General features: G+C 45.2%; 1 protein-coding gene across 8 annotated transcripts in view; it reads left to right on the top strand.

The window, feature by feature from the left end:
- The window catches only part of TBC1D14 (TBC1 domain family member 14), a 113,891-nt gene that overhangs the window by 11,299 nt on the left and 75,894 nt on the right, over positions 1–26,698 (top strand). For 7 of the 8 annotated variants that reach the window (XM_019479434.2, XM_019479419.2, XM_019479429.2 and 4 more), the window contains one exon: positions 22,889–23,009. In XM_019479434.2, coding sequence (XP_019334979.2) covers positions 22,889–23,009 — 121 coding nt within the window. Of the gene's footprint in view, positions 1–16,901; positions 16,999–22,888; positions 23,010–26,698 lie in introns of those variants that run through there. The other variant, XM_019479442.2, reaches the window with a different exon arrangement.

Raw genomic sequence — 26,698 nt, 5'->3', positions numbered from 1 at the left:
GGAATTGTTGGTGGTTTTCCTTGAGAGAGATGCATTTTTGGGGGGAGGGGGGGGGGGGGGTTGAGTTCAATAGGCAGGGCTGCCTGCCTCCCCTGCAAAGCCTCCCGCTTTTTTCTGGGCGCTTGTTGCTTGTTGCACGGGGTGCTGCTGGTTGGGGAGGGAAAGACCCGCAAGAGTAAGCCTACCTGCCTCCCCCTCACAATTGGCATTGGGCAACTGTACCGCAGGCCTCCAGAAGGGGCTGCCCCTCTACCCAAGCCTGGTCCCAAAGCAGTTCCACCCCCTGCTTTTTCTGCATGCTTGTTGCACTGGGCACTGGGTATGGGGTACACTTAAGGCTACACAAGGGTACCCAAAGGGTCTGGCTGCCCACCCCCCCTGCCTCCCTATATGTTGGCATCTGGGTATCACATACCCAGGCTAAAGTCTTAATAGAGACATTACTACAGTTATTTTTATGTAAAACAGAAAGAATTCTGTGTCTCTTGTCTGTCGTTTGTATCCCCACGTCAAAAAGCAGGATTTTTTCCGAAGCTGAGAACCAGTGTGGGGGTAGCCTGGAGCTCTCATCAAGGTTGATTAAGATTCCTTGGCTACCAGGGATCCCCGTGCCCAGGACAGAGTCCCCCAAATTGGGTTGGGGGGCCGTGATTAGCCTACTCCAACTCTGTCTTCCCCATCTTCCCCCCCCACCATCTCCACACAGTGGCCAGCATGAACTAACACCCCCACACAGCAGGGGCATGGTGTTGGTTCAGGTGATGAAAGAAACAGCCCAGGCTCAATGAGAGGAATTTTCATATCATTTAGTCTAGTTGCATGTCAGTCTTTAAACTGCTGCAGTGACAAATCATCATTGCTTGCAGACATATCCTTCCAGCCTACAACCAGATCCCTTCAATACTGTTCCCCCCTCCTGTCCTCTCCCCACAGCTTTTGCCTGAGACATGGGAGACCTGGGTTTGATTCCCAGTCAGGGCACCAGAGGGTTGAGTTGCTTGCAAAAGGGAATCCCCATTGGGGAGTGGGTTCCCCTCACCTCTTTTACTCTGCCCCACTGAGGTACCTGTGCCTCAAATTTTGTGGGATCTGTACCTCATATTTTGGGAACCCTGCACCTCAAGTCTATTGTTGATTGGTTTCTGTTATATTTGTATGTTAACCTAAAATCCCTTTGACTCCCCTCTGCTCCCCTGGTTTCCCACTCTCTCCTGGGTGCTTGGGGGGGGGGGGGGGGGGGGGATACCATTATCTCCCAAGGTCCCCTTGCCCCCACCGCATATGTGTTATATTCCACCCTGTTCTTTCCCTATTAAACCCGTATATGGTTAAGTTCCAATTGGTCTCATCTTTATAGGGGATAGGAGGACTGTTGCTCCCCCTTAAGCAGCTACCCCTTCCATAGCGCACTAACACCTGCTAAATCCCTTCCATTGGAGAGGGGATACCTCATCCGAGTACCACCCTTCCAGCCCTGCCGGTCCCCCTCACTCCTGCCCTGCCCCGTAGCCCTGCCAAACCAAAAACCCAGTCCAACAAAAAGTAATTTTAATTAGCCTGAGTCTTGAACTGCCCTGACCCATAACAATTTGATCTTTGTCATGAAGTACATGGGGAACAATTTTTTTTGGAATCCCAAAAAGTTGTATTTTTCATTAATCTCAACCTTGAACTAAATTACAGGTAAAAATTTGCAAGATTAGCCCCTGGAGTCTTGTTGAAGTATTACAATAGAGATTCACTGGATTTCCATGGATTACCAAGTGAACCCAAGCAGCACCTGGTGGTGTAATAGTTGCAAAGCAGGGAAAATCACGTTTTCAGGCATAAGTCAGATCCACGTTGAAAATTTAAAATGATACAAAAGACCCTCATGGAAGAAATTCAGGAGCTAAAAATAAAACCTGTCAGAGGTGTTTTAAATTACCATGATAAAAACATCTAAAACAATAAAATCAGCTGACAGTGTGGGTACACAGACGCTATTTAGCTAGCTGAGGGGCGATTTTTGTCACGTGGACACAGGAAAAGTGTTACATGGTAACAGGAGAGATGTAACGTGAACAAACTCCCCTTAGCTGTCAGGAACCAGACTGTGTCATATGTTCCCTGGCCACTCTTGAGGGGCCTGCATGTGTGAAAAAATTGTTCCCTGTGCTCTAGCTAAGGCAAAGGAAGATCAGCTCAGAAATAGAAGCTGCTCTGCTGCTTTCTTGCTAGTAGTTGTCTTCTCAAAAGGCCTAGGATAATGGGTTTAGGTGTTCCTCCTAGAGTGGAGTGTTAGTGATGTGCTAACTTGATATGAGAAAAGGGAGTGCTGATAGTGAAAGTAGCTGTGAAAATGAATGGGGACAAAATGCTATCAAAAAGTAAGCAGACTGCTTGGTAGCTTTTTAGTCATTGATTCTGGTGCTGGTAGTAGGTTAACAAACCTCTTGGATAGAAACTCGAGTTTTAAACATGACTCCCCAATTCAAATGGATCTAAAAAAGGAAAAGTGGATAAACAGTCAGATAAGGTAGAAAGGAAACTGGAGGCTCTGTATCTTTCTTTAAAGGCCATCTTGGGTAGAGTATGTAAATTAAAGTCTAAACATAGATTTAATGTAGCAGTGTTGCATAGAGCATCCATTTTAAAGGTACTTGTGTTCAGCCTTTTGAGTTGGAGGCTTTACCAAAAGTTGCTGTCCAGGTCTAGATCTCCTGGCAGCATGGTGGTAAGGCATCTCGCCTAAATCCATGTCTTCTCTGGTGTGCTCCCCAATGGAAACCAAATCAGTGGAATTCCCCTTCCTGGCTAACGGTAAAGAATTTGCAGGTGGGATTTCTACCTCCGTAGAAACGTGATTCAGATCTCTGAGAGAGTTGCGTATGTTTTAAAATCCAAGTACCTAAAGGCATCTAACAAGGTACTGGTGTCTTCAGAACCCCATTTGGGGGGAGCGTTGTCACCATGACAACAAGGAAACACTGCACAGGGTGTGCTGTCTCTTCACTCACTCCCACGGTTTCACTGGGAGAAAAGGATCTGGTTCGGCACCAGGTACCACCTTGTGTTACCATTTCAGTACTATGGCCTTGATGATTATTGCAAATTTTGGTCATCCACCAAAGAATTATTCCCTTCAGGATGAAGGCAGCTGGGCATGCTAAGAGGGTTCAGTGTTCAGAGTGATAACTAGATCATTTCTAGCTAAATTTTGCCTACTTTTTTTCCAAATACATTTCAAGATGTTTGGTTATATAGTCTGGAACTATGGACTTAAGGAAGCTAGGTATACCAGTGTTGTAGCAAGTTTGTTCTGCTAATGACTGGAATCTCTGTTTAAAGCAATCTTTTGTTGCTTTAGAAAGTGGAATGGAAACCAGCATGTTAGCTCTGGTATCTTGATGAAATCGGGAAGGTGGAATGACCTGAAATATTAGGTCTTTTTTTTTTTTGTTTCCCACCTCCTGCAGTCTTATGCTAATGTGGAGGAAAACATGAGAGCAACGTTAAAACTTTTGCAACTAAATAGTCTAACAGCATGTGTGCACACACAGTTTAAAATATCTGTTTTCTTGCCCTTGCTCTTACTTTTAAATGACTAACATGTAACTGTTCTAAAGGGCCATGGGGTGGGGTGAGCTGAAGGACGGGTGTAGCTATGGGGGAAGGCAAGAGCAGGAGGCACCATGAGTTTGATAAATATCAGTAAAAACCCACAAAAAGGCAACGTGTTGGATCTGGTGGGGGCAAAGGTTAGAATACTGGATTCCAGGAACTAAGCCTCTGATGCCAGGAGTCCCTACCAAGGTGTGCAGGGCAGGTCTGGTGAGATCTATGTCCTAGCTGGGGGGGCAGAGCATGTGTTTAGACCTGCTGACCTGTAGTGGATCCCTCCAGCTCAGCTGGGGAAGTGCATAACTGGCTTATAATAGCTTCTGTCCCCTGTGGCTGCTCTGCTGTCTTCTGAAATATTATTTATAGCTTGTGATTGGTTGAGGAGGGCTACTGGGGAGGAGAGGCTCTTTTTTCTTTTCTTTTTAAAAATTTTCTGCCAGCAGAGTGATGTCTCAATGATCGGGAGATGACAAGCTGTTAAGATGTCTATTGTTAAGGTGTGAACTGAGGAAATTTTATTAACAGATATTTGATACTGGGATTAGTGTTTTGCCACAGGCTATGAGACAGGTATGCAGCATAGTATGCAGCACTATGGAAAGACCTTGAGAATATATTTTATAGCTTGTTTTGTTTTGTCCAGCAGCAATCAACATTTTAAGGTCTGATTTAGGTGCTGGTTGGCAGCATCCCTGCCATTTATGATTATTAGGTCTGCAGCAGTAGAGAGAGTTTAGTGGTCCTATAAAATCCCTTTAAGACTTTCTTCTGGAAGAATCATACATAAAACAAATTGGCTGTATTTCTGGCATGTGGCCATCTAATGGAAACCTCTAACTTGGCTGTTCTCTTCTTTTCTTTCTTTCTCTGTTCTTTTTTTTCTTTTTAAATCTGCAATAGAATTCAAACATTTATTGATAAGATTCTTTCTGCGTGAACTTCAAGGCATCCCAAGGGAAACACTTAACCCCTCAGTGCTCCAGAATTGTCTAATCACATTGGTACAGAAATCACCCTAATCACCCTGTGCCCAGAAAGTGCTTGATGAGAGGGGCAGCTAGTGTTTGCCTAAGAAATAAAAAGGGTTTATTAACAGAAGTCAGGCATAGTTTTTGTTGCATACGGGGTTGTGTTCAATTTGATATAACTGAGTTTGATAGTGGTGAGAAATTTTAATGAATAAAGGATTCTTTTTCAAGTATACAGGTAAAGATTCAAGATATAGGAATATTTTAAAATGTACCAAATTAAAAATGACTTCTCAGCTCAATGTGGAAGATGACTGCATGCTACCATAGCCCCATGTAAGTGAAATCTTTAAAGATCAGGCCTATGTAGTATCTTTCTAAAAATCTAAGATGCTAACTCTTGTTCTTATGTAAGAGGTATATTCGCTCTGTTATTCCAGACAGTTATTAATGATCATGTGAATTTCCTAATGGTTTTATTTAAGCATTTAAAACACAGCAGGAGACATCTAAGTAAATATAGCTTGAATCGGATGCATTTCTTGAAGGCTTCCCCCGCCCTCCCCAATGCCCTGTAACTTTACATGAATTCTGAAGAAAGCAAAAAGTAATAGAACTCAAGGCCCATACACCATGCAAAGTATGATCTTCCAGATGAGGCTGCTGGTGCTGGGGAGCTATTTAAAGCAGCTGTACATGTACAAGTTCATGGGCTAGATGCGATACACCCAAGGATGCTTAGGGAGTTGGCTGCTGTGATTGCAGAGTCACTAGTCATTATCTTTGAAGACTTGTGGCAATTGGGAGAGGTCCTGGACAGTTGGAAAAGGGCAAATATAGTGTCCATCTTGAAGAAGAAGGATCCAGGGAACTACACATTGGTCGGCCACCCCTCAGTTCCTTGAAAAATCATGGAGCATGTCCCCAAGGAATTCATTTCTAAGCACTTGGTCGAGAAGGTGATTAGGAACAGTCAGCATGGATTCACCAACCTGATAACTTGTTCTGTATTGTTCGGAGAGCAGTGGACATGATATACCTTAACTTTAGCAAGGCTTTTGAAACAGCCTCCACATTCTTTCAAGCAAGCCAAATAAGTACTGGTTGAATGAATGGACTGTAAGGTGTACAGAAAACTGACTGGATCATCGGGGTCAGTGGGGTCACTACTCAATTGATTAAAGTCTAGCTGGCAGCTAGTATCAAGTGGAATGTCCCAGGGGTTGGTCCTGTGGCCAGTTTTGTTCATTATCTTCATCAAGGATCTGGAAGATGGGATGGAGTGCACCTTCAGCAAGTTTACAGATGACACCAAGCTGGGGGCAGTAGTGGATAAACTGGTGGATAGGGCTAGGATTCAGATAGACCTTGACGCATTAGAGGATTAGACCAATAGAAGTTCAATGAGGTTCAGTAAGGATAAGTGCAAAGTCCTGCACTTAGAACAGAGCAACCCCATGCATCAGTACAGGCTGGAGACCAACTGGCTAAGCAGCAAATTTGCAGAAATGACTCTGGAGGATACAGTGGATAGTAATATGAATATGAGCCAATAGTGTGCACTTGTTGCCAAGAAGACTAACGGCATAGTGGGCTGCATTGGTAGAAGCATTGCCAGCAGATTAAAGGAAGTGATTCTTCCCCTCTATTTGGCATTGGTGAGGCCACATCTAGAGTAGTGTGTCCAGTTTTGGGCCCCCCACTACAGAAAGGATATGAACAAATTGATGACAGTGCAGTGGAAGGCAACAAAAATGGTGAGGGGGCTGTGGCACATGACTTCTGAGGAAGGGCTTAGGGAACTGGGTTTATTTAGTCTGGAGAAAAGAAGACTGGGGGGATTTAATAGCAGCCTTCAACTATCTGAAGGGCGGTTTTAAGGAGCTAGGTACATCCCAGGGGATTATGTGCAGAAAAATTTCAAGATTATGCTAAATTAATTGCTTCTAATTTTTTTTACAACTCGTTCAAATAGTGTTATATTTAGTTCCTTTTTAGAAATAATATGTAGGTACTTATGTGTGTGGGAGGAGTCCTGGGGTGTGATTGAGGGTGGGTGTTGGGAGTGCATGAAGAGATGTTGGGGTGTTTGAAGGGGTTTGGGGAGGGGGTGTGGGTTCCTGGCCACACACCCCCAGTACAGTTTCCTGCCAGTGCACGGCTCCGTGCTGCCATGCCCCCGCTCCTGTGCACAGCCCTGCCACCACACGACTGCACTGGGGAGGCCCCACCACCAGCAGGCCCCAGGGATGCTCCTGGCCATTGGAAGCAAAGTCCTCAGCGGCGCACAGCTCTGGAGAATCCTGGGGGGCTGCATGTGGCGGCACAGAGCCGATCCAGTTCAGCCTGCTGATAGGTGCCTTTGGGCCAGAACGGGCTGGCTCTGTGCCAGCACATATGGTTTGCACCACCGCAGGTGGGAACCATGTGCAGCTCCGGGCACTCAGCTGCAGCTGTGCACCACTGGGGGCTCGACCTGCCCCAGCTAGGAGTGCCCTGAGGGCTTGCCACTGGCTGCTGCCGCCAGTGGCAGGGGCTGTGCACTGTTTGGTGGCGGGCATGCGATGAGATGGCCCATGCCCACCCCACCTCCTGCTGGCAGGAGCTTCCCTTCCCACTCAGCAGCTACACCCTGGAGAATTATGTGCTATTATGCAATTTATGCACAATCATGTTTTACATGCAAAATTACACGGGTACATAATTGTGTAATTCCCTGGGGTGTAGCTAGGACTGTTCTCAGTGGTGGCAGATTGCAGAACAAGGAGCAATGGTCTCCAGTTTCAGCAAGGGAAGTTTTAGTTAGATATTAGGAAAAACTTTCTCACTAGGAGGGTAGTAAGACACTGAAACAGGCTACCTAGAGAGGTTGTGGAATATCCATCCTTGGAGGTTTTTAAGACCCAGCTAGATAGTCTTGGCTGGAATAATTTAGTTGGGGATGATCCTGCTTTGAGCAGGGGGTTGGACTAGATGACCTCCTGAGGTCCCTTTTAACTCTAATTTTCTGTGATCTGTTCAGGCATGCCCTACTACTGCTACTTTTTGGAGCTGAGGTGGTGTTTGTTTTTGTTTTTTTCTTTTTTCAATCAAGATTTAAGCTATGGCTTGTTTAATATGGAGACAGTGGGGAAAGTTTATCTAATCCACACCTTTTAGTTAGTTCAAATGAACTGCATTAAATCCCTGTTTCATTTAATTTCAAAGTGAATTGTATCAAATCAAGGCCACTCTTAATTCTAAAAAGTGCCCATCTAGGGGCTTGATGCAGTTTAATTAATTCTCTTTAAATTCACACTAATAGTTTATTCAGATGAACTTTCCTGAGTATTCCTGTGTAGCGAAGCTATAAATGAGCAGTAACAGTGCCATCGACACAATTGCTGTCATGTGACTGGTATATTTTAGCCAGCAATAAACAGTGCCAAATAAACTCAATTTTACTTCCTTTCCTCCTGCCCCTATTGGTAGTGGCCACTACTGCAGGCTGCTGCAGTGCTTAAAGATTAAAAAAACAAGATTAATATGACTTTTTAAGAGTACTGCTTCATGGTTTCACTGAAAGAAGTCATCTTCTCTGATCACACTGGTGAGTCCTACTTTGTAAAACAGTTTGCTAGGTACAAAAAAAGTTAGGCAAATAATTGAGTGCTTTCATTATAGAACAGTGAACTTTTAAACCATTCTTGAGTGTTCACAATGCTGAATGCCACCTTCTAGCTTTTATGTTTCCGGTTTGATACAGTTATTACAATTGAGGTAGAAGTGTAAAATCTTGAGTTGGTTAACTGCTTTAAAGTGACTTCATAAAGGCTAAGACAAGAAATGGTGTGGAAATAAGGGTGTACATGTGATACTGCTCTATGTGGTAAGAATAATGTGACTAATTGAAAGTCTCTTAAACTTCATAGGATCAGTAAAAAGTAAAATATTGACTCCATGGAGACTGGCTGGGAGCTGTCTGGGGCTGGGATCTTGGCGTGGTGACAGCATGGGGCCGGGACAGAGCCACACTCCACTCCCTTCATGCCCTTGCCTACAGAACCTGTGCACATCACAGGGGCGTGCAGGCAGCAGATCGTGGCTCTGCCTTGGCCCTGTGCTATCTGTGCTCCAAGATCCTAGGGTCTCTGGCCCTGCTCACCCATCTCACTCCTAGCCACAGCCAATCCTAGCTGCCTGGCCATGGCCCTGCCTGTATGGGTCCCACCCCCAGCAGTGGATGCATGGTGGTTGGGCCAGGTGCCCGGGCAGCAGGGTTGGGTCCAGCAGTGGCAGCACTGCCAGAGAAATGGATTTTAGCTGTGAGCCAGGTCTGTCATTTTGCTCACCCCTGCCCTAGGTGAAAGGAGGTATAGTAATGAGAGGACACGGAGGGAGTTGGTAGGTTTATCCTCTGTCTTTTATCTGAGCCACCTACAGTAGTCTGTGGTTTACCAATTCTGGGAAACTGTCCCAGTCAACTCAAGTTTTCCTGTTTGGCCATGCTTCTCAAAACTGATGAAGTCAGAAAATTGAAGGTTGCTTCTTTAATCTCTCATCTCACTTCAAGGATAAAATATTTAGAGGCTAGACAGACACCTGGCTGAGGTTGTATGACCTCAGTGCTCTTTCCTGCCTGGGGCAGGGAGTCGCACATGATCCTTCGTGGTCCCTTCCAACTCTGCAATCTATGAATTTATTAGTTCTCTTTGCCTGTTTTGTCTCCACATCTAGATTAACTCTTGGAGTTGTTATTCTAGTGGAGTGTAAATACCAGTCTGGAGAAGTACCACAATGCCTCAAGCTTTGTAGAGTTCTAATGCAGGTGTTTCTGGGCTGTATTCTGAAGTGAGCATGTCATGGATTGAATCTTGCCCTCTTACAGTAGTTAGTAGGCTGTGTTGTAGTTGGAAAGTATGTGATGTGCTCTCTTATAATTGGGGTGTGAGTCTTTAATAGATTTAAAATAAGGAACAATCCACTGGAACAGGCTACCCAGAGAGGTGGTAGAAGCTCCATCCTTGGAGGTTTTTAAGACCTGGCTAGATCAAACTTTGGCTGGGATGATCTGTTTAGGGATGGTCCTGATATGAGCAGGGGATTGGACTAGATGACCTCCTGGGGTCTCCTCCAAACCTAATTTTTCTGTGCTTCTATTGCACCGGGCTCCCTATAATGCACGTGCAGCTCCAGGCACTTGTGTGCCACTGGGGGGAGGCCCTGCACAATGGAGCTGGCAGCTTGGCCCCGCTCCCTGCTGCCACGTGCAGCTGCTGGGACTCTGCCAGAAGTGGAGGGGGGGGCCCCATCCCCTGCTTCCCAGTGGAGTCCCAGTACTTGCATGTGGTAGCAGGGAGTGGGGAAGGCAGTTGGCTTCATTGTGCCGAGCTTCCTCCTGGTAACATGCAAGTGCTGGAAGCTGTATATGCAGCACAGAGAGCCCTGTGCAGCAGAGGCAGGCTGGCCTGGCACCGCCAGGTGGCTATGCCTTCATGGGCCATGAGCGCCCTGAGGGCCCGCTGCCTGCTGCTGCCAGCACCGGTGGCTGTGCGCTATGGGGGGTGGTGTGGTGCATGGGGAGGGGTCCCCGGGGGTCTCTCACACCCCACAAACGCCAGACCCACACCCTACCTATCCAAGCTCTGCATTCCCGCCACCCCTCTGGGTATGGCCTCGATGCTTTTGCCAGCCCCATGGTCTGTGCTCCCACCCAGCTGCAGCCACATGCATCTCCCGGCACTCTAGAAAAAATATGAAATACCTATACTGATTGGGGTGCACTGATAGATTTTTGGGGCCGATACTGATAGCTGATATTTCAGGAGGCATATTGGCTGATACCGATCCGATTTCTGATACAGCTGCCTACATCTGATAAGTCCAGTATGGTGGAAGAGGAGGTAGGAGGGTAGGGGCATGGGGGGGTAGATCAGTGCCCCCTGTGGTGAGGGAGGGTGCAGGGGCAGGTGCTGCCTGGGTGAGGGGGGGCAGAGCCATAGTCCATTGGGGGGGGGGGGCAGCTCCTGTCACTTCTTGCACCCTGGGAGAGCATGGGGGAGGGTGTGTGCCCCCCAGATCTGCACAGAGTGAGGCAGGCTGCAGCTGGGGCTGTGTGGGGCTCTTCTCGGGGAGGAGTGGGTGCCGGTGACGCTGGGAGGATGCTGCATCCACTCCAAATTTTGCCGCTTCTCCGCTCCCAGTGCCACTGTTGTCAGCTGCCCGGCACAGCCCTAGCTCTTCCCTGCACGTGGGTGGAGGCAGAGTGTTGAGCCGGAGCTGTGCTGGGTGGCTGGCAACGGCGGCGCTGGGAGTGGAGCAGTAGTGAAATTGGGGGTGGATGCAGCTTCCTCCCAGTGCTGCCAGCACTTGCTCTGAGCCCAGACCCCGCCCTGTGCAGATCCATGGGGCAAATGCCCCCTCCCTGTGCAAGCAGTGACAGACCCCCCCCCGTGGTTCTGCCCCCACCACTGGGCCTGCCTGGTTAGCCCCTGCCCCCTCCCTCACCGGGGGGTGTTGATCTGGCCTCCTCCCCATGGTCCATCCCTCCCCCCTTCCCTTCTACCACACCAGATTTACCAGCTGGAGGCAGCTCTCCTGGCTGCTGGGCTCTGCTCTTCACTCCCTGAGTGCTGCGCTGCAGCTGTGTGCAGCACAGGCATTTATTGGCCAAATTATTGGCCCCATTGGGTCGATATTCGATACAGCCAGTTTTCTTTATATCAGTACCAATTTGATATTGGACCAATGTATCAGTGCACCTCTAATACTGATAGGTTTACCTAAGCACCTATACCGATATTAGTAGTGTAGATTTTGAAGTTAATTTTGAAGTTAATTTTTTACTTGAAGGCTAAGGCAGGGGTTTTCCCATTTACCTTGATCATTAGTGCTTTTTATCATAATCAGGTCTAAATTGATTTTAACTGTTTGCTTTAAATCTCTGGGGATTAGAATTCCTAGTTACTTTAATGACATTGGCCACCCTTGGACATTCCGCTAATTAAGCAAGGTCTGGTATGTGTGTTTAGTTAATCTCCACACCTCTCTGTGCCAGTTAATATTGTATCCAGACAAGAGTTCAAACATGATTTAAACTCACTGAAGTTGTTGGGTTTGAGAGCAGAATTGCTGCATGTAACAACATCCTCAATTCTGTGCGAGTAGTTCTGATACCTGTTATATTGGCACAGCTGCAGGTTGCCAGTGCCTGCAGTTCCAGCAAAATGTCAAGGAGCAGCAGGAATAATGGGCAGTCCTGACTTGTTCTTCTCTAATGAATGGCTCTGAAACATGTATCTGAAGTCTGATTCCTCAGGAGAAAGGGTTAGCATGAAGCAGTTTATCCCATTCAGAAGCTAATTGTTGAATCCTGTTCTTTTAATACCTTGGAAATCTTTCAGGGTATTCTTACTATTGAAGGATTTCTTCTCAATGTTTAATAGTACTGCTGCCAAAAGTTCCTTTGTGTACTTCAGTAGTGAAGTAAAGGGATGAATTGTCTGATCCATGCCATAAATCTGACTTGAATTACTTGAATAATCTGAGTAATTTTTCCAACCTATGAGCAAGGGTTTTGTCCAGAATCCATTGCTATCAGTGAAACAGGCCTATCATTTGCACAGGCAGGTAGATCATTCCTTGGTTTGGGTGTAACGTACTATTGCTACTTGCTGAATGTACCCGGCAGTCTATTAGAATATGAAACAGAAATCCCATCACTGCTCTGCCACTTACTGCACCTTTTGCAGCCGTCCTCTCACAGTTAGGCGTCTCTCTTTCAGTCTAAGCAAGGACTCCAAAAGCCCCTTCTAGGGTTTTCAAGGTGCATATAACAAAGTTCAAATAAGTTCATTCAAGGTTGCAGTAGGAGCTGGACAGTCTGCTACATAATTCTGAACAAGGAGTCAGAATTAACACCCTACTACAGGGGCTGGCAAAATACAAACCATGGACCAGATGGGGCCCACTGGGCCTTTTCTATCCAGCCTGCGGGACCCCTCCAGAAGACAGTTACTAGTGACCTGCAGCTGCCCCCTGAAAGCCGGTGGGAGGTCCAGGCTTTCAGAGGCACTGGCTGCAGAAGGTGCAGCAGCTCAGGCTCCTGTTGCTAAGCAGCCAACTCCCACCCCAGCCTGGCCTGACCCACCTGCCCTGACCCCAAGGTAGAGGGCTGGAGACAGGAAGCTTTTACCAGGCAGAGGCTTCTGCCTGGCGACCTTGTGGCTATTCCCAGCCCTCTCTCCCTACAAGTGAAAGTTAAAGTAAGGGCCCCAGGGATTTCCACTGGGAGAAATTTGGGGGAACTGGGGGAGCCGTGGGCGATTGCCTTGCTCCACGCTGCATATGCAACTCCTGGGACACTGCCTGGGAGCCACAGGGAGCAGTGTGCCAGTGGGCTGCGCCAGCTCTGTGCCTCCACCTGTGGCAGCACAGAGCTGGCCCAGCCCAATCATGTGCAGCTCCCAGCACTGCAGCCAGGAGCCACAGGACCCATGCGTGCTCCATGCCACCACGTGGAGCTCCCAGCACTCCAGTCAGGAGCCATGCACCATTGAGCCAAGCTGGGTTGGCTCCATGCCACCACATAGGGTTCCTGGCACTGCATCTGGGAGCTGCCTACCATAGAGCTGTGCTGGGGCAGCTGTGTGCCTCCACATGCTCTGTGCCTCCCAGCTCCCTGCTGGAGTGCTGGGAATCCCATGTGGAGGTACAGAGCCAGCCTGGCCTGATGGTGCAGGGCTCCTAGCACTCCAGTGGGGAGCTGTGCACGATCCATCCAGGCCAGGCTGGCTCCATGCCACTGGGTGGGTCTGTCAGCACTGTAGCTGGCCATTGGGCCAGGCTGGGCCAAGCCGGCTCTATGCCGCTACATGTGGCTTCCAGCACAGCAGCTGTGAGCTGCAGGAGCCACATGCCATCAGGCTGGACCAGGTGGCCTCTGTGACTCCACATGTGGCTCCTGGCTGGAGTGCCAGTAATCGCACATGGAGGCATGGAGCTGGTCCAGCTTGATAGTGTGTGGGACCCCGTGGCTTCTGGTACTCTGCCTGCCCTGGACCATGAGTACCCCGAGGGTCCATTTCCAGCTGCTGCTAACAGTGGGGGCTGTGCATGTGTGTGTATAGGGAGGGTTGTGTGTGTGGGTATGGTAGGGTGTGCTTGTGGGGGATTCTGCCCCCACCCCCAAGTCTCTCCAATGGCTTACAGCCCTTGCCACCAGCAGCAGGTAGCGGGCCCTTGGGGTGCTCATGGCCTGCAGCAGCCAGAGCCCACCAGTTGGAGAGCCAGGAGCCTGTGGGAAGCCACGCGTCACCAGGTTGGGCTGGTTCCATGCCTCCACATGGGACTCCCAGTACTTTAGCCAGGAGCTGCATGTGGAGGCACAGAGCCCGTCTGCCCCGGCCCTTCCCAATTGCACGTGGCTCCCATGGCTTTCAGCTGCAGTGCCGGGAACCCAACCTGGTGGCATGGAGCTGGCCTGGCCTGATGGCTCCTAGAACGACAGCTGGTTAGCTCTGTCTGCCACGGACCATGAGCACCCTGAGGGACCGCCTACTGCTGCTGCTGCTGGCAGGGGCTGTGCACCATGGAGGGGTGTGGGGGCCCACAAGCACACCCCACCCCATACCCAGTCCCTGTCACATACCCCCTATAAACCCCACACACGTTCATACCCTCCTCCACACACAATATACAAGAGTAAGACTTTATTTTGAGCTATTATGCAGTCACCTCTATATATACTATGCAAATGCACATAAATCAGGGCAAAAATGTTTTTTGAAATAAGATTAAAATATAGTAGATGTTTGATTTTTAGTGTATGATTTTTTTTCTGGTTCCAGGATGGCAAAGCCCCCTCCCAAAAGGAGTACTCCTGGGGGCAAAGGGAGGCACTTCTGGTGATAAGATTTAGGGGTCAGGGGTGGGATTTCTGGTCCCAAGATAGTGATCAAGTGGTGGGATACTTGTCAAGGGGTAGGGCTGCCTTTGACAGCTCACCAAAACTCATTAAGCAACCCTCCAGCCAAAATAATTGCCCGCCCCTGCCCTGCTATGTCCTCCTGGGCATGTGGTGGTGGTTTTTGTCTCTTCCACTTCCCATGCTACTCTTTGCTCTTTCCCCTTGCAGCATGTTGCCACCACCCTAGTGACAGCTTACATGCCTGTTTCCAGTATTATTTGTGTAAGAAGTCCTAATATACTACATCTTCCTATCCTGAGATAGAAGGGGTGAGGAAAAGGATACGGTGTAGAAAAGATGGGGGTTGGGAGAGAAGAAGGTGGGGGGCCGGCCAGGAGAAAGTAGTGTGTGGTGATGCAGTGTAAAGTCCCTCGTGTACATAGGCTGCCCTCTGGTCAGTGGGCAATGATTTACACTGGCAAGGCAGTTTACTTGATTGATTGTTTGATAGATTTTTTTGAGCTTACAAGGTTAATAGGTTGAAGGAAATTGTAGTAGCTGGTCATCAAGAAATATTAGGCTCTTCAGGTCTTTCTACTCCAGTGTGTGCTCATGCCATTTTTGCCCCTTTGCTGATGAGCTAACTATGACTGGAATCCTGTGGTATAAGCGCGGTGCTGATTTTGCAGCGCTCTCTTTAAATCTAGGAAAGATGGAGATGACCCTGATGAGTAATTATTAGTAAGTCAAATGAAAAGCATCTTAAATATGAGAATCTACTCCAAGTAAATATTAGGACAGGATAGGGAGGCTGTGATTAGTTAGCATGTAACAATGGTTAGCAACTCTTGGAGCTGCAAATGGGGAACAATCCAGCTCTCATCTGAAGGAAGGCGATGTTATGACGTGGTCACAGACACCTCAGTGTCTCACTTCCTCCTATCACCTGGCTGTGGTGTAGGCGTAGCTCCAGGGTGCCTGGCCAGGGTCCAGCTCCTTGCATCCTGGAACAGGCAAAGCTGTCAGCTGCAGAAACACTGCTGAAACTACGTAGAGCTCAATCTTGCTGACCTCTGGGGTGTGACAGTAGCTATGGACAGGATTTAGAAAAGTGCTAAAAGGGTGAGAGTAGAACAGATACCTTGTTCCAGTGGAAATCGCTCCCCCCCCCCCCCCCCCCCCCCCCACACCTTAACAGTAACAAAGTACAATTAACTGTGAAAGAGAATCAGGGTTGCCAGTTTAATATTAAGGTGTAGCCTTCATTATAACCTTGTATCTATACTGACTTGAGAGTCTGAAGATTGACAGTGCTCATTTACATTCAGTTATGTCTATGAAAAAGTATAAAGCTCTTCTTTCAGCATTGGAATGATTGTTTCGTTGCATGGAGCATATTCTGTGTGTGTGCATTTCATATGTTCTAAAACACATAACGTGTTACATTTCCACTTGCAGTGGATCCTTCCTCCTTTGCTTTTTGTAAAACCTAGAGTAAAACTATAGTACTTTTAATTTTAAGTACTGAGAAGGGGGGGATGGACAACTCACACTCACGCAAATGGACTTATGTGGGTGCCTATAGATGAGCAGTAAGGCTGCTCCAATGCACTGTAATTCCAATGTGTCGGAGCAGACTTGATTAATTGAGTCTGCTGAAGCGTGGTAATTACTACACTCCAGCATTCTCCAGCATCACATGTATCAGTGGCCGCATGCTGAAAAATGGCAGTGGGGGCGCTTTAACTAAAGCTTGCGGAACAAGCTGTAGTTAAAGCACCTCTGCTGCCATTTTTCAGCTCAGAGATGTTGATGCATGTGATGCTCCAGGTGCTTTAATTAAAGTGGTTCTTGGAGCTTCTCCAATTAAAAGCCTCCCTCCCTGCCCTCCAGAGCACATGTATAAATGCCCTGTATTTCTCATGGGGTATTTCAGAAGAGAAACTGAATCGCAATCCCCATGAATGATTGCTACTGCAATGTTTAGTATCCAGACCAGCATTTCTGGCAAAAATACGCAACTTGATGAAAGGTATGGAATACCTGGAAGCAGGGATTTACATAACCTAGCTGAGTAAACCTCAGTTGTGCTGCTTTTAAAATAAAATGAACTGCCCATTGTGCACATGGGTCTTGGAGTCCAGTTCTGTGATACTGCAGTTAACAAATTTGGCTTGGGAATTCGAGGAATTGGGAACTGTATGGATTCAGTATCATGCACCTGCTGGGAAGGGAGGCTGTAATTTGAGCCTTCACACACGTGTCCAGGGGTAAGTAATTACCTAATTTGACCCCACCCACTGACAGCTACACAGCCTGAGCCCGCCCTTTTTCCTGTTGATACAGTGGCCCTTCTTACAGACAGAGATCCTTGAGTCCCACAGTATTTACTTTCAAAAGCATCTTTGAAGGTAGAACATTAAAACTGTATGGATTTGACTATGAGAGGATTGTGAGACATTTCAAGGCCAGCAGTTGACTTTGAATTAAATCAGCAACAGAAGTTATGGCAGCACCCTCCCTGCTCCTTTTAATGGATAGGTTTGTATACAGAACTATTTCTCTTTTTATAGTGGAGAATGTTTTCTCAAGGTAGCTGCTACCTTTTTGGATATAGTCCACAACTGAGTACAGTGAACCTTGATGGATGGTGCCAAGCCACTGAAGTGGTCTGCTGACCCGGGTTTTTGTGATTTTCCCTCACCCACCCCACTCAGGGGATTTTTTGGTCTTTTAGGAAGATTTAAAGCAGCAGACAATTTTTTTTTTATTTTTTAATTTTTTTTTGTATATTGTAGGGATTTAGAAAATGTGCACTGATTTTGGAATTTTATTTTCAGTATCTTTGGTATTAGGTGGCTTTTGGGTGGCTGTGGCAGAGGGCACAAAATTGCATATACATACTGGTATACCCAAGAGTGTGAAGGCTTTTCAGTTTGGTTTACATTATAGAATAAAACTGGGTGCCATAAATGCATATGAAATGAAGGGTCACTAATTTTAAAATGTTATTGTAAAAAAGATTGTCCTGACTAGCATTTTTTGGATTTGGTAAATAGAGTCTTTAATGTGTGTGCTATCCTGCCATTCTTCCCACATTTCCCCCCTACATCTAAATTGAGCATTTTTCAAAAAGCATTAGTAGCAAGCAGATGCATATTTAGCTATGGTACGTTTTGTACTTGTTACAAAATTGAAAGATCGCTAAACTGAAATTCTCTCCAAGCTGAGAATTGTTTTCCCAACAAATTGAAGCAAGTCTAAAAGCCTTTATATACTGTATCTAACTTTTTGCAACAAAATTCATTTTCTATTTTAAATGTAGCCTTGCTATTGTATTTAATTCTTTTAAAATGTGCTACTACGGATGTTTCTTTTAAAATGCTTTGCACTTAAACCCGTCACACACTAATGGCTCCATACTGACCATACAACAGACATGATGCATCTTGTCAGGTATTCCTGTTAATCTCTAATGTGAATCAGCCTGATGTGCTGCAATGGCTTATGAATAACAAAACACAATGGCATTACATAATACCTGAAGTAAGATTTCCACATCCACCACTGCTGCTTCAGTATTTTTGAATGTAAAATATCCTAAAACTGCTGTAATTGAAGGGTGAGAGAACAAGTTAAAAACTATTTTTAATTCAAGTTTAGAAGGCAGAAGAGACTAAGAAGACAGTTGACTTATTTTGCTTAACCTGAACCTTACACAGATTATTATTTGGCGCAAAACTTTTCAGCACAGTGTTGCCTAAGATACAATGCTTATCAGCTTTGTTCTCAAAAAAAGTCTCAGTCAGAGCTGCTCAGACAGGGATAGACTGTCCCACACACTGTTTTTTGTGATCTGGCAGCTCAAGCTTAAAGGAAACCTTTTGATTGTGAACTATTTGTTTTGAGTTGTACAAAACAGGAAGAGAAGGTTCTTGCCCTGAAGAGTTGGTGGAGCCTAGGTATCTGTCGGCAGTACAGAAGCGTAACAGACTTTGTTGCAGAATCTGCCTGCCCTGTTTCTAATGATCCAATCTTGTGCTAGAGATGCGACCAGATGATTTCCAGCTGACCACCTGATGGTTTTAGAACAGGGGTGGGCAGTTATTTCGGGCGGAGGGCCACTTACTGAGTTTCGCCAAGCCATCGAAGGCCGCATGACAGGCAACCAGGGACAGATTAATATTAATTTTCTACATTTTTTTTATGGGCTCCGCAGCCGGATAGAATGGCCTGGCAGGCCGCATTTTGCCTACCCCTGTTTTGGAAGGCGCCACTTTGTGCTCCAGAATCTAAGCTTCAGTGTTGGAAGACCTGTCTGAGTGTGAACAGGCTGTGCACTTAAAAGCAATAGCTCTAAGTAAAGGTCATCTATCTTGGTTTCAGTGGATGCTGACTCCAAATCTTAATGAGCATTTTAATGTTAATCTCTCTTCTTCTTTTGCTGCTTATTTTTAAATGTATGGGGACCATGTCAAGATCTGTGTAATCGGCTGAGTGGAATCTTTTAGAATTTCAGTACTAAGTATTCAATTTAACTATGTGCATGTAGTTTGGTAGAATACCTTTTTTACCTTGGTAGAATAGAAGCAAAATAGAGCTTTGTCTCAACTACCTCTTACTAACAATATTGTTGTCAGAGGGGCAACATGCTACAAGTGACAGGGAAAGGGTGTCAGAAAGGAGTTTGGGCACCAGCAAAGTCCCAGGAATATATATATGAAAGAAGCCCAAGCAGTTTGCTGCCTTTAATCTGGGGATTGTCTCCACAAATTTATTGTAGAAACCATATGGACAAGAAGTCAACAGTTTCAGTTAAGGCTTTTTGTAGGCTAAGCCAAACAATACTATATAATTTACCAGCCATATTGTTTGATCAAATACTCTTTTCCCCAGCTCCCACACATGTAGGTTTTTTTTTAAGTTTGTGGAGGGGTTGGTCCTCTTTCCTCTCCCCTCACCCCCCCCCCCCAATTTTTTCTACCCTGACAAAAAAATGAAATGCAACTCTGAATGAGTCATGTGAAAGATCTAGTGTTGTAGCAATAAGCATCTAGAAGCAAGCACTTAATGTTGCAAATTACACGTGTACAGATTACTTTTGTAAATCTGACAACATGCTGATTGATGTATAAAGAACAGATTACTATTAGCAAAACGTGCAAAGAAAAAAACCCAAAGCAAGTACTTTTCTCATATTGAGTTACCTATTGGTGGTGGAGCTTAAATTTACTGATAACTGGTATGGCACAGGGTCTGATTTGTCTTGGTCTATTCTTAATACAAAACTATGCTGGGACCCCAATCAGGTGACCTGGTTGCTTACCACCATGTCTGGACAAGTTGTCCTCTTAATTTGTATTGCGTAATTTGATGCTTGTACTCTTGTATAATACAAGTTTGTATTTGTACTAATGATTACATTGACAAATACCCAAGTAGATTCCCTTGCATTTGTATGCTATCCAGTATATCTGTGAGAAGTAAATGGTCATGGGAAACAAACTTCAAATCTGGGAAATTAGAATATCAAATATTAGAGGATATGAAAGATACCACCAGAAAACTTGGTAACCCGATGACTAGATTTGCTGTTCTTATACCTTGTAAGTCTTGTTTACCTACTTTCCTATGTATTTAAAGAAGAAAGACAGCTACTGTATGTAGGTACTTTTAGTAATGGGTTTTTTTGGTGGCTGAGGTTGCTTCAGGCTCTACTTATGCTTGGGTTTATTGCAATAGAGGAAAAACATACATTAGTTTCATTGGTTTAAAAAACGCACAGCGTTGACCTTTATTTATTAATCTCTGTTTGTTCTACAAATACTTAGTGGAGAGGAGAACCAATGCCTGACTTACATTTATTGTCCTAACTTATCTTCTCTTTGCTCTTAGGATAAGGACAGATTGTAGCCTGTCATTTCTAAATTTTGTTGGGAAGAAGGCCAGGGCATTGTTTTGTACTTAGCATGTACTAGCAACCTCCACTGTGGGTGTGAAGTGGAAGAAAATCACACACTAACCTTTCAGTTTTTCATGTGATTACTGTGCTTATGAAAAAACTCTGAGAGCCTTGGAAACCTTTCATGTGCAAAAGGATGATTTTGTGCAAGCATATACTTGTTTCATCTATGAAAGGTGTGCCCTATGAAAGGTGTGCAGGCATCTGTTTTTGTCCCCAGTCGAGAGAGCTAAAAGATCCCATCCCATTTTTTACAATAAATATCTGTTTTATCATCTGAAAGCAAGAGGATTGTGAGAGGATAGAGTGGGTAGGTACTAAGTTCATCCCTAAGCAGTTTCCTTAGTCTTCCACCACAGCATTCTCACCTGTCCTGCTCACTGTTGTTTTAGTGTTGGGGTTGGGAGAGGGAGAGGTAGGGAATGGCCATCCTGTGCATATAGGTGTTCTGTAGTGTAACCACTCCATTGGGCACCAGCTGCCACTAATGATGTAGTTATTTCCATACCCCTTGATCTTATATTCAGTTAATCCGATGATGACTTAAAAGGTCCTTTTTGTTTTCTGGTTAACTATAACCTCAAGGCTACTGAACCATGTGTAATCCATTCATGTAAATAAATGGGCCGAACCACTAAAATAGTATTGCTGCAGTCCAGATACCTCCCCAATCACTTGTCTGTGGCATGTGGTCTCCCCTCCTTCCTCCCACCCGAATTAAACTGTTCCTGGAGTATGCATGTGACATGTTAAGCAAAAATGAGAAAACTTGTAAGTTTGGGAAGTTTTCTTATTTGTACAGCAGTTTGTAAATGTAAACTATAAAAGTTTAACCCATAAAGAGGTGTTGGAAGTCCAGCTAGTTCCTTGTCTTCCTTGTGTAATCTTTGCTAAAGAAATAGCTTGTAAGCTGTGATGGTATTATAAATGAAATAGTTAATTGTAAGTATTTAACAACTCGGAATTGGAACATTTGATAGCTGCTGCTTGTCTCTTCAAGAAGTGTTTAAGTTTAAAAAAAAAAAAAAAAGGAAGCAGGCAAAATTGGGTGTAGGCTTTTATACTTGCAGACAGTGCCACAATGTCTATAATTAGTGATGGTTCTCTTCTGACAACAAAGGTTTTGGAAATGTTTAGCTAGTTAGATCACTAAAGAGCTTAGCAAGTCTATTAAAAGTTAAATCAAAAGGATGCATTTAAACAATGAAGTGTTCAGAATGAATGCATTCTGTCACAACTGCAGCAGGCAGTAAACCAGAGGCAGGGAAGTGTGGACATTCTTTAAATGTAGATGTGAAACATTTGAAAATGCTCTTTTATAACACTTTTATAGAATACACAACTTTTTTATTTATTATAGTTTTTTTGCCTATTGGTATGCGTTGTCTGTTTTTAAAGCACCTGGACAGTGATGGTTTCATGGGGTGGTTTTGTTTTTTTTTTGACAACTACATGAAATGTTAGACTTCCTCTAATGCTATAGTTACTACTAGACTTAAGTTATTTTTACTACAGTTGTCAGCTACCACCTCTTTCACTAGTGGTAACTATTGGTAAAGTACAGATATTCTATTTGTTGGGATTGTAGCTGCAGTTGCAGATACCGATACTGAGCAGGGTTTGGGGACATTGTGGTGCAGGAACTCTGTACATCACTGTCTTAACGCAGCCTAGGTGCTCTTCTTTTTTTTTTTCTTTTTTAATGATCCAGTTGTTATTTCTAGGCATAAACCCTGAACTGCAGGTAGCAACAGTGGAAAAGACTCCATGAAAAACTCCCACGTAGATGAGACTAAAGAATAGTTTTGGTTATAGTCCGTCTCAAATACACAGCTTCTATGTCATGAGCTAAGTGTGTGAATTCATATACACATTAAATAAAATGTATAAAATAACGTGTGTTAAACATGTTAAATATATATCAGTTAAACATCTGTACTTAATACTGTTGGTGTAACCTGTGTGACGCCAGTACTAAGGCTTGGTGGCTGCTGCTGTCTGAGTTAACTTGTGCTATGCAGAGGGTTGTAGCATAGTGCTTAAAACAACTATAGTGACTTCCAAGGCGTGTTTCTTCTGGCATTCATATAGTTGCTCCTTCTATTGGAGCTGCACTGATTTTTTTTTTTTTTTTTTTTGGCAATGTTAATCTGTCTACACTAGATTATATTGCCAAAAGTGGCAGGTTATTTTTAAGGAGCTCGTTAAGTAAGCCTTTTTTTTTCCCTAGGTAAAATAGTCAATGTGTTATTGTTACTATGGCAACGAATGAATTTAATTTTCAGTACTTGGCTTGAATAGGGTGCTACAGAAAGGAGCGAATCCCTCCCTGAAGCGTGGAAATCATAGAACTGATTATCTGGTAGGACAATGTGAAACATGCAGTTTGTATAAACGAAGGGTGCAGCCTCCTTTCCCTGATGAATGTCTGTTCATTTTAATCTTTATAATTTATTCTTCTTTCTGTAGGAATTTATTTGCTAGAAAACAGAATGCAGGACTTGAGAAGCAAAATGACTTGGGCTGGAAGTTATTTGGAAAAACACCTGTCGGAGAAAATTCACAGAAAGATCCAAAGAAAATACAAAAGGTATTTTTTCTCATCCTTTATTTTGCAGGTTATTATCCATGTCCAGTTCAGTTCAATTATAGTAACTTTGTCCTTGCCTCCAAAGCATATTTGAAGGGCTTAGGCAAAATTATTTACAAAGACATTTTGAAAAAAATATGCTTTGTAATGTGCAGCCATTGGAATGACTTGTTAATTTATTACAGCAGTTCTGAAGCTACAACGTGTTCCATGCTGTTTTTAATTGGTTACTTTTTGAATCAAGCCATACCATTTGTATAAAGCATTTGATGTTGTTTTAAGTTTAAAGTTAGTGTCTTATTTAAAAATCCAGGTTTTTGTAATGAGCTCCTTGAAAATTTCTTAGTTTTTTCCACGCCCCTGTTTTTTATCCCAACCCTAATGTATAATTTTCCACATCTTTTGCATCCTTAAAATGTTGTTTTAAGGGTAAACTATTATCTTCTGTAAATTGCTGAAGCCAACCAAAAAAAAACCCCCAACAAACTGATTGCCAGCAGAATGTGTTACGTCTAAGTGGCTATGATGCATTGTGGTAGGGAAGTTGCAATGAATTCTGTCATTCCACTGTTTACACACATACACCTAATTTTTAAAACATTTGTGTGTTGGAAAATTTTAGCTTCAGAATAGACTTCTGGATCCAAGCTCCTTGGGGTGGGGGGGGGTGTAGGGACATCCCCTTCGGCAGTGTGGCACATGTGCTGCAAGCACTTCTTCACTGTATAAGTTATACAGCTGAAGGAGGTGTGACCACATCCCCCTGCCTGGGATTCTGGGTATCAGTGAGCCCTCTGAGCTCACCAGCACAGCACATCAACATAGCTCCTGCCCAGAGCTCCATGTATGCTGTGAACTCTCTGATCTCACTGGCTGGTCAGTGCATGGTCTTCCTGGAATCCCTGCTATTCAGTAGCTCTGCAGCCCAGGGTGTGGGTTGACGCCTCTGTTCACCCTTCCCCACGCTCATCCCCTCTTCCTCTGCCACTGAGGTCATTTGGAGAGGGAGGGAGGAAGGAGGAGGAAGAATGGGGAGCAAACAGCAGCTGCACCCACCTGATGGATTGTGGAGTTGCTTGAAAGCTGCTTCTGCTCACCCCCTCTTTTCCCTGCAGCTGAATTCATTGGGGGGAGATAGGAGAGGGTAGACGCTCACTCACTTTTTAAGGAAAATGTATGGGGGATTCAGTTTGTTCACCTAAGATTGCTCAGTTCAGGGGTAGTCAACCTGTGGCATGGGCAGCCTCTGTGTGTGGCGGATCAGAGAAGGGACAGGTGGAAGGTACAGCAGTAGATCAGGCAGGGAACACAGGATTGGAAGCAGATCAGGCTGATGCAGAGAATCAGAGTGGCACTTGGAGGGTGCAGGCTTAAATTGTGGCAAGCTTGCTAAAAACATTGGTTCCCATTGGCTTAATCCATTTGAAAAGGTACCTATCACCTACCTTTATTATTGGCAGTCAGACCCTGCCTACAGTAGGATTTAAAGATGTGATGAGGGCATGAGTATATAACCAGTTTACTGTAAGATAAAGAAGTGTGGGGCTTTACAGCTTGTCAGCTGTTCTTTGTTCGCTACTATGTGTAGACTCTTATCTTGCAGTGTGAAACCTAACCCATAGTAGTGTAGCCCCCTTTCAATGAAATCACTGGGTGTGGGCTAAGTTCAACTCTACTAAGAGGGGTGGAAGAGTAAGAAAAGGCCTTTGCCTTGAGCCTGTCAAGTGGATTTTTTCAAGTTGTGCCCCACAGCATTCCTTGCTTGGAAGATTGTATGAGCATTGGTGTGTTTGGTGTGGCTTAAGTTAGTTTGCTGTCTTGTACAGATTGTCTTCAGTAAGAACTGAACTTAACTTTATCCTTTGCTATTCAGTATTCCTAGAACATGACTCTGAACTGCAGTGGAATTCTGTAGGGGAGGTAAATGGCTATTAAGGAGATGTACAGTATTTTTGTCAAGACTATAACTGCACCCAGCCAGCCACCCTTGTTTCTGGTCAGAATTTTAAGTGCTCAACTGCCCCAAATTTTTCTCAAGGATAGAGATGTTTTCAGAGATTATCTGTTAGTAGCTTCTCTTCACCTGTTTCCACTTCTTTTGACACTTAACTTCAAAATGTGCTAATTCTGAGACTTGGGAGATGTTCTAGACCAGTGGTGCTCAACCTCTGGCCCATGAGCCAAATGCAGCCTGCAAAGCCTCTGTGAATGGTCAGTCACTGACATGTCTGTGCAGGTGTATGCTCCTGCTCCTCCTCCCCATCTTTTGCCTGCAGTTTAATTCAGGTCGGGAAGACAAGACTTCTGAGGAAATGCTGAAAGAGATAGGTTGGCTTAGTCTGGAGAAGAGAATACTGAGGGGACAATTTGAGAACAGTCTTCAAATACGTGAAGGATGGTTATAGAGACAGAGACGGGCGTTCCTCTGTAGCCATAGGAACAGGACTAGAAGCACTCAAGCTGCAGCATAGAAAATTTAGGTTGGAGATTAGGAGGTGCTTTCTGGCTACAAGGGTGGTCAAGCATTGGAACAGACTGCCAAGAGACATTTTAGAATCTCTGTCCTTTGAAATTTTTGAAAGCAGGTTGAAGAGACACTAGGCTGGGATGGCTTAGTTGGGGATGATCCTGCCTTAAGCAGGGGGGGGACTAGCTGACGGTGTGAGGTTCCTTCTAGCCTGCTTTCCTAGAATCCTCTGAGTGACAGCACTGTTCACCCAGGGCCCAGAGCTGAGTGTAGCTGCTGTTTGTCTTCTCCTCCCCACTGAATTTAGCCTTCGGGGGAAAAGGGGGGCCAAGCAGCAGTAATGGTGCTCAGCTCCTGAGTGGCATAAAAGCTCTGAGCTCAACAGCATGTCAGTGCAGGCTCTGGCTGGCTTGGGTGTCATTGTCATTGCCTTTCGCCTCCCACTCTCCCCCACTGAATGCTGCTCAGACCCTCTTCTGCTGCTGAATTCAGACAAACAGCAGTTCCTGGGCTCTGAAGCCCTGTGAAAACTTGGGCAGCTAGAAGGGCAGAGGAGACCCACCCTTGGTGGCCCCATTCATGCTGATGGGACTGTAGTGCAGCATGGGGCTGGCTACAGCACCTGAAAAGAGCAGACAGTTATTTCCAAGAAAGCCCCACTGTGTTCCCAAAGCACAGAACTCTCCCTTCATAGGCACTGGGAAGCTCAGGAAGCTGAGGTAAGGTGTAGTGCTACCAGCTGGGCAATCTCCATCTGTCTTCTCTTCTCATGGACTCTTGGCCCATTTGCAATTTTTAAGGTTTGGCTCACTCACCACTGCTGTAGTGTATGCTCTGGGGCCAGAATCATAGAATCATAGAAGTAGGGTCGGAAGGGACCTTGTGGATCTTCAAGTCCAACCCCCTGCCTGGGCAGGAGGAAAACTGGGCTCAAATGACCCCAGCCAGGTAGGCATCAAGCCTCTTCTTAAAGACCCCCAGGGTAGGAGCTAAAAGAAATAGCAGGCGCATGTACAAGTAACAACTTCAGTCACAGGGGTATAGGTAGCATCTGTGTTGGTCTAAGGACGTAGGCAGACAAGGTTCTTTGGGTAAATCTGATATCTTTTATTAGACTTCAGTCAGTCTTTTGTGGCAAGTCCATCCTATGGAAGTGTTAGCCTGTGACTAGGCTTGATGTTTTGGCATTTACTGTTATGAGAAGAGCTATGAATCCCAATAT

Source organism: Alligator mississippiensis, chromosome 2 (genome assembly GCF_030867095.1).
Source record: "Alligator mississippiensis isolate rAllMis1 chromosome 2, rAllMis1, whole genome shotgun sequence".
Taxonomy (NCBI): Eukaryota; Metazoa; Chordata; order Crocodylia; family Alligatoridae; genus Alligator; species Alligator mississippiensis.
Note: the sequence above shows the minus strand (reverse complement) of the source record. Positions and strands in the feature narration are given on the sequence as shown.